Source organism: Oncorhynchus mykiss, chromosome 1, assembly GCF_013265735.2.
Source record: "Oncorhynchus mykiss isolate Arlee chromosome 1, USDA_OmykA_1.1, whole genome shotgun sequence".
NCBI lineage: Eukaryota > Metazoa > Chordata > Actinopteri > Salmoniformes > Salmonidae > Oncorhynchus > Oncorhynchus mykiss.
In genome coordinates, this window is record NC_048565.1 from 31,824,115 (window position 1) to 31,842,403 (window position 18,289).

General features: G+C 41.9%; 1 protein-coding gene across 1 annotated transcript in view; it reads right to left on the reverse strand.

Moving 5' to 3' along the window:
* The window catches only part of LOC110521239 (ras-specific guanine nucleotide-releasing factor 1-like), a 33,092-nt gene extending 15,203 nt beyond the window's left edge, over positions 1-17,889 (reverse strand). The window contains exons 1-14 of the mRNA XM_021598687.2: positions 17,117-17,889; positions 11,968-12,074; positions 9,430-9,577; positions 8,447-8,542; positions 8,088-8,341; positions 7,597-7,676; positions 7,251-7,444; positions 5,926-6,035; positions 5,640-5,758; positions 4,971-5,131; positions 1,933-1,996; positions 1,545-1,687; positions 1,333-1,415; positions 957-1,205 (exon numbers count right to left, since the gene is read on the reverse strand). Coding sequence (XP_021454362.1) covers positions 957-1,205; positions 1,333-1,415; positions 1,545-1,687; positions 1,933-1,996; positions 4,971-5,131; positions 5,640-5,758; positions 5,926-6,035; positions 7,251-7,444; positions 7,597-7,676; positions 8,088-8,341; positions 8,447-8,542; positions 9,430-9,577; positions 11,968-12,074; positions 17,117-17,392 — 2,084 coding nt within the window. The 5' untranslated portion in view covers positions 17,393-17,889. The remainder of the gene's footprint in view (positions 1-956; positions 1,206-1,332; positions 1,416-1,544; positions 1,688-1,932; positions 1,997-4,970; positions 5,132-5,639; positions 5,759-5,925; positions 6,036-7,250; positions 7,445-7,596; positions 7,677-8,087; positions 8,342-8,446; positions 8,543-9,429; positions 9,578-11,967; positions 12,075-17,116) is intronic.
* Positions 17,890-18,289: the final 400 nt, after the last annotated feature.

Consider the following 18,289-nt stretch of genomic DNA (forward strand, 5'->3'; position numbering starts at 1 on the left):
CATTGTCAACAGCGACAACACAAGGCAACATGGTATTTCTGCAATAAAAGTAAAAAAATCTGATACAATGTTGCAGAAGACCTCTCCCACTCACTGCCACCCTCCTCTAGACCTCATGAGTTCCCATAAATAGCACAGCAAGTGACACCGCGAGCGAGCAGCCATGCTGCTGACACAAGCATCAGAGTGGCGGTGGCTCACAGAGACATGACAGGCTCCACAGGAGAACATGCTGCAGGGTGTGGGCATGGGGAGGGAGCTCCCCCTGATAAGAGCCTTGGAGCTGGGCTCACTATCCTAGGCCGGAGAAGGGGTCTGCTCTGCTCTGGCCGACAACACGGACCATAAATATTTCATACTATAGATCCTCTGCAGACCAGGGGAGGGTGGGGTCCTGCAGCAGAGAGACCGGTTGCTAAGGTGACAGCGACAGAGCCCCGCTGAGACGCTCTTAGGCAAGCAGGAGAAGAGTCTGGGCCCAATTACTGCCTTCTCACACAGAACACACCACACTGACACACACAGACATGACCTCACCTCACCTCACCCTCACACACACACGCACACACACGCACGCACCCACCCACCCACCCACCCACCCACATCCAAACATAAACGCACACACACACACATAGACACATAGACACAGGACGTGGTTAAAAATACCTAATACTGTGGGCTGTGGAAGTAGAGCTGTGAGGGAATCAGTGGTGGGCTAAAAGAGATAGAGGCAGCCAGAGGAGGCCAGAGGCTGCTGGGCCTGTCAGGGGATGTTATCGTCATCAGCCCTAACTACAGCCCTCTTTACTGTGTCGGGGACATTGCAATGCAAAAACACTGACAATGTATCTTCTTTAAACAGCTAAAGCACTACGCATGAGATAGATCTAGACATTTTGCTGACTGTGTTTGTCAAAGTCAAGGCTAAAGCACTAGCAGCTCCTTTATGGCCTTACCGGGCTGGGATGGCACTGATGGGTTTCTTGTAGATGGTGATGAGTTTGTCCAGCACCACGTTGGCGCTGGTGAACACGCGGTAGGAGTGCAGGAAGGTGTTGAGAAAGTCAATGGAGAGGAAGCGCAGGTCTGTCAGCCTCTCCAGGAGTCTCTCCACGCTGGCATAGCGGATCTGCAACACCTTACACGAGTTCATCATCTTACTGAAACGGATGTCCACGTCGTCACAGTACAGGCTGGCGTCGGACCTGCTCACAGAAAAACACACAAACACATATGAAAACACTAGAACACACAAATAAAGACATCACACAGATCTGCCTGTTGCATGAAAATCTCATTGACTGTTTTGCTGTGATTGTGAACGGGGCTCACTTGATCATCTGTGGCACGGTGACTTTAGAGTTCTCCTCAAATGCGTTCATCATAAGCCCATTGCAGCGGATGTTGTCTATGCACTGTAAGAGAGAAGAAGAGAAGGCATGAGGGAGAGGAAAGGTGTGAGTACAGCCACTCTGCAGACAGACACCCGTGTCTCCCTGCTGGAGAGAGACAGATGCAATGCATGCAGAGCAGAACAGACATGCCTGGCTGATGTCACTGGTCCATGCAGATTTCTCCTGCCGCGAGGAGGCCACCAGGATCACTGTAAACGACTGGCCTTCTTTAGGCTCCACCACGATCTTAAAGTCCAGATGCTCCATGTCCTGTACACCCTTGTCTGGTTTGGCTTTGGACAAAACAAAAACAGAGGTGAATAGGAGAAATGGGTCATTACTATGGCATAAATGAGAGGTTTATTGTACTTATTGTAAGAAGAGATGAACCTTGCAGGGAGTCTATAGTATCAATCAAATTGTGACACTACATCTTGTACCATATCTTACACTGTGCATACAGGAATCATACATTATACAGCACTGTATATATGCTCCATATTTCAGTGAGGTAGGATTGAAACATTGTGGTGCTTACACTCATCATCTGTCCCCTCGGGGTCTTCCAGAAGAGTGCAGTCAATAAGAGAGACCACGCCATTCTGAGAACAACAATATGCATTAGCACACTCACAACCACATTCTATGAATCCCCTCCACTACTGAATAATCAATAACAATATCACTGACATTATTATGTAGCTCAACAACTTTCAACACATGTAGGTCAATAAACAGATGAAATCAGATACAGTCAAATGACCAAAACTGGGGTGGTAGCCTAGTGGTTAGAGTGTTGCACTAGTAACCCAAAAGCTTGCAAGATCACATCCCTGAGCTGACAAAGTAATATCTGTCATTTTGCCTCTGAACAAGGCAGTTAAACCACAATTCCTAGGCTGTCATTGAAAATAAGAATTTGTTCTTAACTGACTTGCCTAGTTAAATAAAGGTAAAATATATATTTTTTTGTGGCCTCATGGGTGGAATTGTATTATTATTTGTCATCATTTCATAATTAATAAACATTTACAAAAACCAACCAGAAATCCGGTGTTTCTATATCAAACGTTTTTTTTTACATTTTATTTCAGTCTTCTGTGCTGTACAGTGGGGCAAAAAAGTATTTAGTCAGCCACCAATTGTGCAAGTTCTCCCACTTAAAAAGATGAGAGAGGCCTGTAATTTTCATCATAGGTAAACTTCAACTATGACAGGCAAAATGAGAAAAAAATACTTTTGTTATTGACCAAATACTTTTTTCCACCATAATTTGCAAATAAATTCATAAAAAATCCTACAATGTGATTTTCAGGATTTTTTTTCTAATTGTGTCTGTCATAGTGGAAGTGTACCTATGATGAACATTACAGGCCTCTCTCATCTTTTTAAGTGGGAGAACTTGCACAATTGGTGGCCGACTAAATACTTTTTTGCCCCACTGTATATAAAGTGTAATATTGGGATAAAAACTTACAATGTACACATTTGAACTCTATATCTGACATGTTATACTTTTGGGTAAGTAGACAGGATCTGAGAGGCAGAAAATCCATCTCTATGATAGTGTCCTTATGTGGGATCTGGGGTTCCTTTGTGGATCTTCTCTAAGGTGTATACTTTTGTTACAAAGTAGATTTGTTTAAGACTACCAAGAAACACTCTGTGTGACCCGAATTAGCCCAGTGCAGTAAAATAATTAATTCATTAATAAGGCCTTCTTTTGAGGGCCTAGTTTTAACCTAATACAGTGGCCTGAAACTCAAGGTTTTCAGGCCTGAAAGTCACATTATGATAGCTTGCAAAGTGATGTGCAATTCCTATTGGAATCTAGCCAAAGTGGGTATATCTAACATTTTGAATGAATGACTGCAAGGTTGGGAAGACTAACATATGAACCAACTTAACTGGACAACCATTTCAGTAATGGGTGCAATAAGTCCACATATCAGATTGGAAGAGTATAGAAAAATGTACACTAGCGTTCAAAGGTTTAGGGTCACTTAGAAATGTCCTTGCTTTTGAAAGAATATCACATTTTTTGTCCATTAAAATAACATCAAATTGATCAGAAATATAGTGTAGACATTGTTAATGTTGTAAATGACTATTGTAGCTGGAAACAGCTGATCAACTTAATGGAATATCTACATAGGCGTACAGAGGCCCATTATCAGCAACCATCACTCCTGTGTTCCAATGGCACGTTGTGTTAGCTAATCCAAGTTTACCACTTTAAAAGGCTAATTGATCATAAGAAAACCCTTTTGCAATTATGTTAGCACAGCTGAAAACTCTCGTTCTGATTAAAGAAGCAATAAAACTGGCCTTCTTTAGACTATCTGAGCATCTGGAGCATCAGCATTTGTGGGTTCAAAATGTCCAGAAACAAATAACTTTCTTCTGAAACTCATCAGTCTATTGGTGTTCGGAGAAATGAAGGCTATTCCATGCGAGACATTGCCAAGAAAAACTGAAGATCTCATACAATGCTGTGTACTACTCCCTTCACAGAACAGCGCAAGTGACTCTAACCAGAATAGAAAGAGGAGTGGGAGGCCCCGGTGCACAACTGAACAAGATAAAAAAGTACATTTGAGTGTCTAGTTTGAGAAACAGACACCTTACAAGTCCTCAACTGGCAGCATCATTAAATTGTACTCACAAAACCCCAGTCTCAACGACAACAGTGAAGAGGCGACTTCGGGATGCTGAGAGGCGAGTTGCAAAGAAAAAGCCATATCTCAGACTGGCCAATAAAAAGAAAAGATACAGATGGGCAAAAGAACACAGACACTGGACAGAGGAACTCTGCCAAGAAGGCCAGCATCCCGGAGTTGCCTCTTCACTGTTGACGTTGAGACTGGTGTTTTGCGGGTACTATTTAATGTAGCTGCCAGTCCAAGTTCATCATTTTGATGAACTTGGACTGATGTTAAAATGATAAACTTGGATTAGCTAACACAACGTGCCATTGGAAAACAGGAGTGATGGTTGCTGATAATGGGCCTCTGTACGCCTATGTAGATATTCCATAAGAAATCTACAATTTCCAGCTACAAAAGTCATTTACAACATTAACAATGTCTACACTGTATTTCTGATAAATTTGATGTTATTTTAATGGACAAAAAATGCGCTTTTCTATCAAAAACAAGGACATTTCTAAGTGACCCCAAACTTTTGAACGGTAGTGTATGTTATTTATAGATTAGTAGAATAAGATTAATTAATTAATCAATGTACATGCAAAAACATAGACATTGAAACAAACGATTCTAAAAACCAACCAGCACTAGAGAATTCTGGGAAATATAATGTTTTTGGTTTAACACTGGTTATTAACACCAACACTGGGGTTCTTTTACACATCATGAGTGTTAATTTAACACCTGAATAAACACTACAAATGTTACACTGAAAAAGTACGGCCAATTTGCTGTGTATTAACTAAAGCCTTATCTGTGTATTGTATCCCCTGAATGTTATTTGATTTTACATTAAGCTCTGGGAGTTTGGTCAATGATGCATCTTGAGAGATTGTATAGCAGGCTCAGCAGCCCAGGGCACACCCACCTTGGTGAGGTGCAGTTTTCCTCCAGAGCCCCTGGTGCAGATAATGACATGCTTAGAGAAGAGGAAGCACTGCCTCTCCCCCTCCTTCTTCAGAGACAGAGAGCCCAGTCGCCCACGGGTGATCTTGCCCTTCTCACTCATTGGCACCTGGATGAGAGAGCCTGTATGGCAGGAGAGGGAGAGAGACAGCAAGGGGCCCTGTCAGTGACGAGAGGACCACAAATCAACTGTACTGCAAGACTGGGAGAGGCCTCCCCTCACCTGTTCACTGACTGGGGGGATATATACATACTATAGGGTTAAACCATTTCTCTATATGTTTTGCCTCTTCTTCTTTAAACGTCCATCAAAGACTGTTGGGGATGTATGACATTTACAAACCCTGACTCATCGTCGTATTGCCTCCTAACAGTCTAATTACCCTTGGAAATGAAAGATTCGGCCCACTCTCAGTACATGCTGTTCTTCAGAGACAGACAGGATTATATGGCCCAACCCTCTGGTTAAGTCTTTCCCTTATGGAGGCTCAGGTAGGGCTATGGATGTTTGAAGTTGTGAGAACACAAAGGGGCTGGCAGTCAAACAGTTGAGAGGCAGAAAATCCATCTCTATGATAGTGTCCTTATGTGGGATCTGGGGTTTCTTTGTGGATCTTCTCTAAGGGCTTACCTTGTCTGACGAATGTCTGGCTGGTGTCAAGGAGGATCTCGCAGCCTTCTACGATCATGCGCTCAATGGCCAGGTTCTTCCTGATGTTCTCTGTCTCGCTCACCTCATCATGCATGATTCTAGGTTCAGATTTGGAATGTCATTGTATTTACTTTGTCAGTGTGTATACATTCTGTACAATAAGCAATTATCATACTGCGTTTGTGTTTAACAACTTAGGAAAGCGTTGATTAACTGAGGTGTCCTGTGTGCTGCTTGGTGCAATAAGGTGGTAAGGCAGGTATACCTGGACAGCTCCTCCAGCTTTGACTTGGCATAGTCCAGACTCGTCCTCTCCACATGCTCATGTGGTGTGTGGGCCAGGAGCTCATGGAGTGTAAGAATGTAGCGGGGAATCTGGAATGACAGGGAATGAATAGGGGCAGGTGAGTCACACACACTTGCATACAAGATTGCGTGCAAACACACACACACACAAACTCGTAGCAGCAGATCAGTGGGGAGCTCTATGCACATCCACAGTCATCAGCAGAAATTTATTACCAACACAGCAGAGCCCAAAGTAGACCCCAGTGGAGCAGACTGCACTGAAACTGCATGCCTTGCCAGAAAAGAGCCATTATGAAAACCTGTACTTCACAAACAACCGGTTTATGTGGTTATGAAAAACATAACAGGGATATTCTGAGCAAAGGCATGTGAGACAAATGGCTGCTGTGTTGTTAGTGATCAGTGGTGGAGACTTTGTCTGAACAGAGAGAGCTGTTTCAGGTGAGATACAGGGTCTGGACAGAGAGAGCTGTTTCAGGTGAGAGACAGGGTCTGAACAGAGAGAGCTGTTTCAGGTGAGAGACAGGGTCTGGACAGAGAGAGCTGTTTCAGGTGAGAGACAGGGTCTGGACAGAGAGAGCTGTTTCAGGTGAGAGACAGGGTCTGAACAGAGAGAGCTGTTTCAGGTGAGAGACAGGGTCTGAACAGAGAGAGCTGTTTCAGGTGAGAGACAGGGTCTGGACAGAGAGAGCTGTTTCAGGTGAGAGACAGGGTCTGGACAGAGAGAGCTGTTTCAGGTGAGAGACAGGGTCTGGACAGAGAGAGCTGTTTCAGGTGAGAGACAGGGTCTGGACAGAGAGAGCTGTTCCAGGTGAGAGACAGGGTCTGGACAGAGATAGCTGTTTCAGGTGAGAGACAGGGTCTGAACAGAGAGAGCTGTTTCAGGTGAGAGACAGGGTCTGAACAGAGAGAGCTGTTTCAGGTGAGAGACAGGGTCTGAACAGAGAGAGCTGTTTCAGGTGAGGGACAGGGTCTGAACAGAGAGAGCTGTTTCAGGTGAGGGACAGGGTCTGGACAGAGACAGCTGTTTCAGGTGAGAGACAGGGTCTGAACAGAGAGAGCTGTTTCAGGTGAGAGACAGGGTCTGGACAGAGAGAGCTGTTTCAGGTGAGAGACAGGGTCTGAACAGAGAGAGCTGTTTCAGGTGAGAGACAGGGTCTGAACAGAGAGAGCTGTTTCAGGTGAGAGACAGGGTCTGGACAGAGAGAGCTGTTTCAGGTGAGAGACAGGGTCTGGACAGGCAATGAGAAGACAGTAGAGTGAACAGTACTGTATGCCCACCTGGAACATGGGGTAGGTGAGGAAGGTCTCCAGAGTCCTCTCCTCACAGTCGGGCTTGGCCTCATACTGCTTCAGCAGCTTGTCAAAGTCTCGGTTCTGCTTACAGTGGGCCAGAATCTGCAGACTGTACTGGTGGTTCCTCACAAACTCCTGGTAGATGTTTAGCATGGGCAGTAGAATATCAAACAGGTCCGCTGTGGAAAGAGAGGACCAATGAGAGATTGAGACACTGAATGAGAGATTGACAGATGATATTGAGAACAATTGGGGCATATTATTATCATAGTATTATCATATTCATCCATCCATTTGAGTGATCCCCAAAAAAGGAGTTTAGTCTACTTACCCAAAACTAATGTTGGCCAGCTTGCTATTCTTGCTTTCAACCCTTGGTAGAATATTTGATGCAGAAACATGATGGTCTCACTAAAGAAAAGGGTAAATCAACAGGACTCTAAGTATCCATTCTGAGAAAAATATACACTCGCCATAGTTCTGTAAAAAGGATTCAAACATGCAAACAGCAAATATGCCTGTACGTGCAAGTGTGTTTAAATGTTATATCGCTGCACTTGTCTCTTGACAGGTCATCATTGCAAATAATAATCTGTTCTTAAGGTTAAATAAATAAAATAAATAAACATCTTAGAATGAGGCTTTGACATAGTATATTGCCATCACATCTCACTGTCTTTATGTTCTCATTATCGACCATAGTTGTCAAGCATGAACATAAAGTCCTACAGCATTGAGACAGTCACATCACTGTCTCCCTGAGAGAGGTGAGAGACAGCAGTGTGAGTAATTTGCTTGGTGTGATCATCTACAGCTGCACACCTGTTGAGGAAGATGCTGCTGACGTCGTCGTGGGTGATGGGTGGTTTCTTGGAGCTGGCGGCCATACGGAGGGGTCGAAGGAAGTTGTTGACCAGGATGTGGAGCTGCTGGACGTACTCAGCCTCAGAGTCCAGCATGCTAAACACCACCTGGTTCCTCTTCCTCATGCTCTCTGCATGGGGAGACCGGATGTAGTCCTGGATGATGGTCTTCCACTTCCTCCTGCACATCCAGCCTCGCAGGAAACTTTGCACCTAGTGGACCACGGGAATTGTGGGGAATGGAAGATGAGTATTTTCCCCCAACTTTGGCAAATATACAGAAAATAGAATCAAAAATATTTTGTGTAAAATATGTACTTTTTTGATTTTCTTGAGTTCAGAGTCATCATCTTCGCTGGGTTCGGCTGTTGGACTTGACTGGATCTTCCCGTTGTCTTTGTGCAGCCCGGAAAGCTGCCAAAGAGAACATCCACAGACAGGATAGACCAGTCATCATCACTCACAACCTGCTCTCCAAGTTTCCTCCTCACTTGCCAGCGTATTAACAAAGTGACTGTGTCAAATGAGATTAGAGGCTATCAGAGCTGCCAGCTCTGACATGTGGTAGTGGTGGTGGATATACTAACTCTATTCACCTGGCTGATATCTCTACATCAGCACTCATTTCCATTGGTTAGAAATGCAGATGTACTGTGCGATACTGTGCTGCTGTACATTGAAAAGCCATAAATGTGTTGCACAAAAGAGCTGGGAGCTACTCAGAACTGTCTGAAGGTAAGTGTCCCCATTTACTTTGTATAGACTGATATAGTTTATTATTATGTTTGTGACGGTGGGGTGGGGGGTGGGTGGGATGGTGGGGGGGTGCACCGTGTATAATAAAGCCCTGTTCATGCATATTCAACACACCATTTCATTTCAAGCCCCACATTTGCACATTAAAGTAAAATGACTATTTGATCTGAAGAATACAGCAGGGAGCATAGTTTTATTGGAGGGATTATTTATGAGTGGAGATGCAAAGTGGAGCCCAGTGGGTCTGCACACATCTCTTTGTGACAGAGTGGCGCTCCCATTTCTCCTCTCCCAATCTCTCTCTCTCTCTCTCTCTCTCTAATGATCAAATAAGATAGACATAAAGAAACAACTAGCACAGCCCTTATCCATTTCAGTTCACTCAGATGACAAAATCCTAGAAATCTTGAGCGGTGCTCCTGAGAGACATTTAACTGTACTGTAGTTGCCCTAGATCCCACACAAGCTCCAATCCATTTCCTGTTCAGTATGGCAAAAACATAACAATGCCCCACCGAGGCAGAAATAATCATTATGAATATTACCTCTGATTTTAGCCGTTCAATCTCTATTTCCCCGTCCTCTATCTGTTGTCGAAGTTGCTTAGCAACCGTTTTCTCTGTCTCCACGATCTGGAGTAGATGGAGATACTTCTGCATGAGCGTCTCATGCTCTGTGGCCAGGTTCCTGTAACTGTGGACAGGAAACACACACTCACACACACTGCAGCAACTCACCACAGACATATTTCAAAAGCTCCAGACACACTCAAGACTCTATATGCTCCCCCACATGCAGACTGTATACATCCACCAATCCACCCCTGCCCCACAGACACACCTGTACCCATACAGCCCTCTCAGGTGTGTAGGTCTATGCACATTCACATAATGGAGTGCTATGAAATATTAATATCCTTTGTGTTCAGTGAAGTGTAACTACAGTAGATTGTCTCGGCAGATAAGAAACCAAAATACAGCAGGCCCATTTGGTTTAGAACAGGAATGGGCAACTTTTATGGGGGTAGGGGCCACAGAAAAGGGGCCATAGTAGCTTGCGGTTCTGCGTATCCCCTCCATTTAGCTTTCCTCAGTTTTATAGCATATTTTCTGCAATTCTACACATTTTGGCAAGGGTGGAGAAATGTTTGCAGTTTTTAATATTATATCTGAGTGAGTGACTAACAAAATCAATGGGGGCCGGGTCGTTAATACAACCGCGATTACTACAGGTTTAGATAGCTGGCAGATAGACACATTTTTTATATAAATAATGTTAGCTGACATGGGCTAATCGAGTGACTATCAGTAGGCAGGTTTTCGTTGACCCAGGTTTATTCAACAAAAGCAATGTCGCAAAAAAAATCATTGCAACGTGTATAATGGAAATGGTAGATAGAGAATCCATTTTTATCTGTTAGACAGGGTTGGATTTTTCTTTTGTCTAACTTTATTTATTGTGACAAATGATGATGGAAACTGGTTTTCGAATAAATTATGTTTTCCGAAAATGTTTTAAGGTTGTCATGTCTTCGGCCGAAGTCGATGCCTCTCCTTGTTCGGGTGGTGTTCGGTGGTCGACGTTACCGGCCTTCTAGCCATCGCCGCTCCATTTTTCATTTTCCATTTGTTTTGTCTCGTTTTTCCACACACCTGGTTCTCATTGTCCCTCATTATGTGTTGTGTATTTAACCCTCTGTTTCCCCCATGTCTTTGTGTGGTATTGTTTATCTGTTTTGATGTATGCTCACGTTAGTCTGGATGCGCTGGGTTATGTATACCGTTTTGTATTTCGTGTTCATTGTGCCTTGTGCTTTTGGTTCGCCTGAATAAAAGGCTCTGTGTGCTACCAAATACCTGCTCTCCTGCGCCTGACTTCCTTGCAGCCACTTACGCATACCTGACAAAGGTACATGGGGCATGTGATGTCAACACGTACCTACAGTATGAAGCTCCACCGCACACAAATGCCTACTGCCTGCTAAATAAAATGTTCAACTATAAAAATGATGTTTCTTTGCAGGATCCTGTCCTGACTTTTAAGAATGGCTGAATTGCTTCGCCTTGCTTTTCTGGTTGGTTGGATGCAAGTTTCACCATAGAATTATTTCTGATCTACAGGAGTGCAAGATTCACCATGGCACGGTCCGTGGCGATACATTGGCACATGACAATAATTAGAATACGACAAATATTCTTGCATTCTATCCATGCTGACTTTTGCGGGCTACCTGAAACATGAAAGAGATAGGTGGGAGTGCATGCAGGCTGTCTACAATTTATTAATGTGCAATTTGTCTAAATGGGTAATGGAAACACTTGAACCAATTAATTTCTATTAGACACTGTAAGTTTTGAGAACAAGTAGTTTTTTTGTTGTTGTATGCCATCACGTCCAGATGTTTTTATCGACGCAAGATTGTTAAATGGAAATGCACTGTAGCAGGCAATTTTCAAATCTATTTTCTACGAGAACAAAAAACTAAAACAAAACTAAAAAAATCACTGGGCAAGTTAATGGAAACATGACATAACAAGCAAAAAACTGGTGATGTACAACCACATTTCGAAATTGCACCTTGTTTACTCTAGTATTCTAACTCTCAAATCCACAGTCACAATAGACCACCAATCATTACAACGCCACTGCTTATTTCACAATGATTATTATACAGCAAACTACATCGCCAGTCAGCCTGTTTCATTCAACTGAAATCATTCAATACTAATTCACAGCCAAGAGTTTAATAACAAAATGTGAGCAATACGTTTTAACATGAGCTACATACATACTATTACCTCAGGAGACAAAAAAGCCAAACAGGGGGCCTTTGCACAGACCTTATCAATGCCCCTATCAGATTGTCTTTACGATTTGTCCCCAGAACTGTATGTCAAAAAGCTTGCCTTAATGCTGCATGACACTTCTGTCACACCTCAACAGAGTTGAGTTTCGAACCGTACATCATGTCATATCTACAGTAAGAGACTAAACCCAGCCATACAGCAAGCATCAATAATAGCCCATGTGTGTGTTGACGCAGTTGTTGACTGGGTAGAGCGGAAGTAGTAGAGGCCTGGTACCTGGCATGTGTTATTGCAGCCACCCATTCATCGCAGTCCTTTACATCCTCTGTACGCAACTCCAGGGCTTTCTGGTTTTCATGGGTGAAATTTACGGTGAAGTAGTACTAAAACACACCAAAACAAAGCACAGGTTTAATTAGCTCGTAAACAGATTACTAGATTGCATGGGTAAGGAGGCCTTTGTATTCTTTATTTTTTAATACATTGTATGAGAAAAAGTATTTGTATTATTCCATAGGAATCTAGATGAGATAACACGTTATAACCACAAAATGCAATGAAAAGGTCAGACAATGCACAGTATAGTAGGCGCTACACCACAAAAACAATTACACTAAATGTATATTTTACCAGAAAAATATGAAGACTATTTTTGGCCCTTAAAAAACTGTGTGCTGCAGACACACATCATTGGAACCATGAACCCTCTCACAATCTAAGCTTGTATCTATCCTTTCTCACTGTTGACATTAGGGGAGTAAACAGCACAGAGGGGGGTGGGAAAGGGAAACCCACATCCTCACCCACCAGCTCAATCGATGGGGTTTTTAGTAGGAAGCCTCCCCCTGACTGCCTGGCTGCCTGGGATGGCTCTGGTTCCCAGGAGGAAAAGCCATAAGACATGTAAGCTGGAGGCATTGCCAATTACATAACTGTGTGCTACCTGTTACCTAGCAACTCCACTCTGTGCGAATGGATAGGCTCTTAGCGCTTCTTGTCTCACTCCATTTTAACTAAGCAGGTCTTCTCTGCGCTGAATTCCCCAGCATCACTAGGTCTGTGTACAAACCATCACAGTCACGATCATAGACCATCCACTATCCATCACAGTCACCTCATAGATGTCATAGGTCATAGACCATCCACCATCCATCACAATCACATTAGCTGATGGAACAAAAGTTAATTTCAGACCATGCCAGACTACTGTTTTGTGCATATAGTCCATTTCTACACATTTGTTGTACATTTAACACTCCCTTAACATATGATGAATAATCCTTATTCAAAGAAGAATATAATTGCACTTACAATTTTCTTGTAAAACAATATGTTCTGACCACACCAAAACACACAACAAAATAGCTAGATGGAAAAAAGACCAGTGCTGCTTGTGAAAAGAATGCCTACATTATCACATCTCACACATTGGAATCACGCTCAAGGTTAAAAACGTGACTCCTTGTGTGTACTTTGGCAGCAACCATGTTGAGTGAAAGCCAAGCCTTATCTTTGGCCTGCAGATGTCCAACAGGTGCCCATCAACCTGCACCTCATCACTATTCATGGCTGAATGCTTTTCCATCTTCACATTCATTAGGTATTCATCCTCCCTTCAAAGAGAATCTATTTGTGTCAGGGATGCATGCTTGTTGTTGTTGTAGTTTTCCTTCATCCTCTCTTTAAGAGCAGGGAGAGTGGCTTGTTTAACACATAGCCTGCTTCGCGCTTTATGTTTATGGCTGAGTCATACCACTCACACACTTTCAATGGTTTCTTAACATATACAATCAAAGCTGAACACCTGATGATCTGAACTGAACAATTGTTTGTTTTGGAGATGTGAGTAATGAATAACATGTTTCTCATGCAGCTGGAAAATCAATGTTGTGATAATGGAATGTTGTGCCTGCTGGTGGAAAATTGTGGATGACCTATGCTCCCCAAGGAAGGAATAAACAGGTTTAAGTCACCAGTAAGTGAGTCAATGTTGTGATACAGCCTAAACCAACATCTGCTACATGCCTGTACCTGCAACCCATTCCCCTAACAGAATAACAAAAAAGCCAGAGCAGAGGCCTTTGTAATAAAACAATATCCCACCTGTCCACAAGAGCAACCATGCAGCGTCAATCATTTTCCTCCCATCTATGCTTCGTGTGAATTAGCATAGCATTAGCAAGTCACATATTATCCTGCCATATAATGATGCACAATGTTGGAGAACTGAAGTGGTAAAATATACTGTATAGAGGCAATCTACTACATCTTTTTGCTCATAGCAATAAAAAGTCCCAATATTCTGTCTGGCTTTGAGTGTCATCCACTCATTCAGCTACCTCAAAGTCATCACTGGCTGCGGAATGCTAGAAAATATTGCTGTTCTCCAAAGAGGAGTGACTGTGTTTTTCTATAAATGGGCCCTGACCCCTACGAGATACTGCAAGGAACAAATTTAGCACAGATAGCGATTGGTTGTATTAATAGGGGAAGGGAGTCGCGACGACACACTCTCTGCAGTCCCCGAGCCCTTCCACACATCATTATTTTAGATGCAAATAAGGTTGCCATAGGAACCTTGGGCTCAAATACATTAGCATTCTTTAGATAATGGCTTTTGGGGATACATACATGTGGGAATAAATGCTCAATCCAGAACTGTAGTGACAGTTAAAAGGTCATTTAAACACCTGATTTTGATGCAATATGAGAAAGGCAAGACGTCCTTGGGCATTAATGCTCTCTTTAGAAAGCACTGGCACCTCTGTCTTTCTGCGCTCTCATCAATATGGTGGCCACTAAAGCTGTCAAACTTCACAACGACCTGCATCATTGCAGTTCACTTCAGTAAAATTTCATGTAAATCTGCCAATGTGTGAGGGCAGAAATGGGAGTGATATAAATATGATACAGTTTGTATGAATAGTATAGATAATGTTCATTACAAACCGGCATAACATGACTATTGAAGATTATCATTAAAAGTCTACTTCTCTAAATCCTAGGGTTGTCACAGATTTAGACTGTTGATTGTCTCTGTGCCATCCTATATCCTATCATTCAGGATAAACTTGCTGGTGTGCAAACAAGTTGAATGGTCTCTTATACTCATAAGACATAAAAATACAGCTCATTCTTCTACAGATCCCATAACTTAATTTGAGCCAGTTTGCTACAGCAGGAAAATATACCTGCAGCAATAGGAAATGTGAATTATTATGTGGATTATAATTCATTTACATTTTGTGTAGGGGTTGATACATTTTTCGTTAGGGCAAATCAATTCTGACATTTTAAAGTGGAAATTACAAAAGAAGCCTTTTTAAACATTGAATACACTACAAGTTTAAAATAATTCTCAGCAACAAAAGAGTGATCTAATGAAGATTAGGCATCTGTATATTAAATAATTACATATAATTTATAATATATTTCTCATATTTTACCAAATGAACACGGACTGACCAATGAACACTCACTCACAGTAGTATATGTGACAGTGTGGTGGTGTTTTTGTTTTCTAATAAATAACTGCTATAAGCAGTAATGTATGTTGGCTTGGAGAAGGTAGTAGGATGCAATTGGGTGTGACAAATACAATCTGAACTATGTAACACAGATTAAGTTGTGAACAGAGCTTGTTGACTCTGGCAGCTATGAAGCGAGACAGGTGGGAATGGATCAATCCTTCAAATACAGACTCTACAGACACTATCAAAACAACATCAAAATCTCTGTTTTAGATAGCCATCAGATAATCACGATGAACAGGATGGATCAAAACAAGGAAATTCCTGACAAATTCCTCTGTAACAATTTGCACGTTTGTGATATGAGGAGTTTTCATTCTCCTTTGAGGGGACTGGGAGAGCAAAATATTAGCCACTATGCCACATACTGCTTTGTCAGCACAGGGACAGCTGTTCACAGGAAAGGCCTGGACTCTCTTTGGACTGCAGCCCTATAGAGTCATGGATAGGGACTGCAGACTGAACAAAACAGACACAAACAGAACCACTCACAGATATAGCCTCAATCCAATGATCCTACACACAAAATATTCCACAATCATTACATCTTCTTTCATGTGCACAATAGTTCTAACTATCCTATATCGGTAATAGAGAACACCAGGATTACAGCACCATTTTGTATTCTATTTTTCATTACTGTTTTTCTGTAAGAAATGTGAAACAAGTTGAGCCATATAAGAAAATGAAGGATATCAATTAACCATCTTATTTGAAGTAAGAACGTAGTATCTTATGGTGTCTACTTCTACAGTTTTACTCCAGCATTATAAATCATATTCTTCCACATCAATGGGTATGTTTCATTAGTTGAAAGTACTGGAAATATTACAGACCCTGGCTTACTGTATATTATTAATAGGCTTACAGTGGGTAGCCAATCAAGACAAATGATTACGTTTTATTTTTTTCTTCCAGATCTGAACAACCTCATCCTACCATTCACTGATCCCAAGGAATAACTCCACCCATTTCTTTGAGAGCAAAATGCAATGTCTCAAAACATAAAAACACTAGTGATGATGACCCCAATGCTCGCTTGAAATAGGCCTTGTTATTAAACACTATTTGCTGCAGACGCAGTTGCCAAGGTAGGATGCTATTAATATCAGTGCGAGTCTGGGAGAGTTAAATCAATACGTCAAACAGTGGTATTACGTCCATGTTCCACAAGATGGCGACTCTGAGATGCTATACCTTTTTTCTTTAGCGCAATTTTCCTGAAAAAAAAAACAGTATCACCAAACTTGACTGTATATCAGTGAGATAACATTACGTTGGTTGCACAATAATATGTCCAGATCAACCACATTTAAAAACACATATGCCTTTAGACTATGTAGGCAATTTAGATGAAGGGATTTATACATTTCTATAAATCCATAATTTCCAATTAGTTGCTATTGTATTGTTGTCTCAAATAAACAAACCCGATGAAGGCACAATGCAGCAAAATCGCGAGGTAGCTCGGTATTCAATTTGGTGTTGATAATGGAATCATTAATCCGATGCACAGATTACATAACACACGCACACTGAGCAAACGGCTCTGAATTTAATCTGATATAGGCCTACAGTAGGTTATAATTCCGCTGGATTGGAATGTTAATAATTGCTGTGGATAAAGAGGAATAGGAAAAAAAACATAAATCATGGCAATACTTCAAGTAGGCTAGACTACTCTTTAAAAAAAAGATCCGTTACATGCACTGATAACATTGAACCGTCTGATTCACATGATCACCTGTTTTCAACCTCACAATGAGGATATCTGTACATCGGTAATTGGTGCATCACTCATGTTTATTCAATGAACCTGTAAATTAGTTACAGTCGTTTCCCCCCCAAAAGGCAAATGAAACAATGTTATGAACTTGAATGTGTGTTATTCCTACCTGCTTTTCTAAACACTCCTTGGATGATTGTGAGGGTTTCGGTGACGGCGCTCTGTCACACACACATCCCTCCAACAGGTATAATCCCGCGGGTCGAGAGCTGGACTCGCTCTCAAAATAAAACAGCATATTTTGTAATAAAGCGAACCACTTTGTGTGCCATTTAGTGTTGTCTGAGCTCTTTTTGCTCAAGCAACCTCGCCTCGTACCATCCTTCTTTGCCAAAAGACCCAGGTACGTGACATGCCCATCATTAAATCGTATTCCCTTCTGCATTTTGATAAAGAGACTCTGGTTGAAAAAAAGCTACTTGATCCTTACATCTTCTTAAACTCGGTCCCCAGACAGACGTGGACTTTCTGATTGCGGACAAGCAGTCCGCTCTACCCCCTGCATTTACCGTGTTGGCATGAAGGAAAAAAGAGAGAAACAAAACGAAGAACACGGATGTATCATCCTAAATTCGTTGACGAGCTTGTTAGGGCTTCGATTATCACATTCCTCCACAAAAAGAAAAAAGAAACAGACCGACTGTCAATTTAAACCGAGACTGGCAAAGGAAGAGAATTACAGTGTGCGCGACGTGGTTTGTCGTATTCTCACGTGAAATCTCCAGAAACCAGTGAGCTCGGTGCTGAGCGAGGCAGGCAGGGAAGTCACGTGACGGGTCCTTGGGAGAGCACATTTCAGAACCTTGGACAACGAATTAAAAACAAGTAAAGTGAAGACATTGCATGAGCTGTTTTTTTTTCATGCTTATTTCTCAGGTGTTTCGAATTAAACATTACACTTGATTACTCTCATTAAACAAACATGGAAGTTGTCTTATTGGCGAATTGCTACTTCTTTTTTTATTTCATGAGGTGGAATGGTAACTCCTTGTCACTGAGAATGAAAAGCATACATTTCAAAAGGGGGCAGTAATATAGTGAAAGCTCATTACAGACTATAGTACATTGGACAAGTGGCTTTATAAGGGTCCTAAATCCATGTGATTCACAGAATACCATAGACCTTTCAAACGTTTAAATAAAATAATCTCAGAACAGTTGGCAGTCTTGAACACTCAACTGTAAAGCTCAGTATTATTCACTGACACATCAATAACGACTTTTCCTTGCCAATACATTCATGTAATATATTTGGTTAATGATTATGTCGATTGGACATACA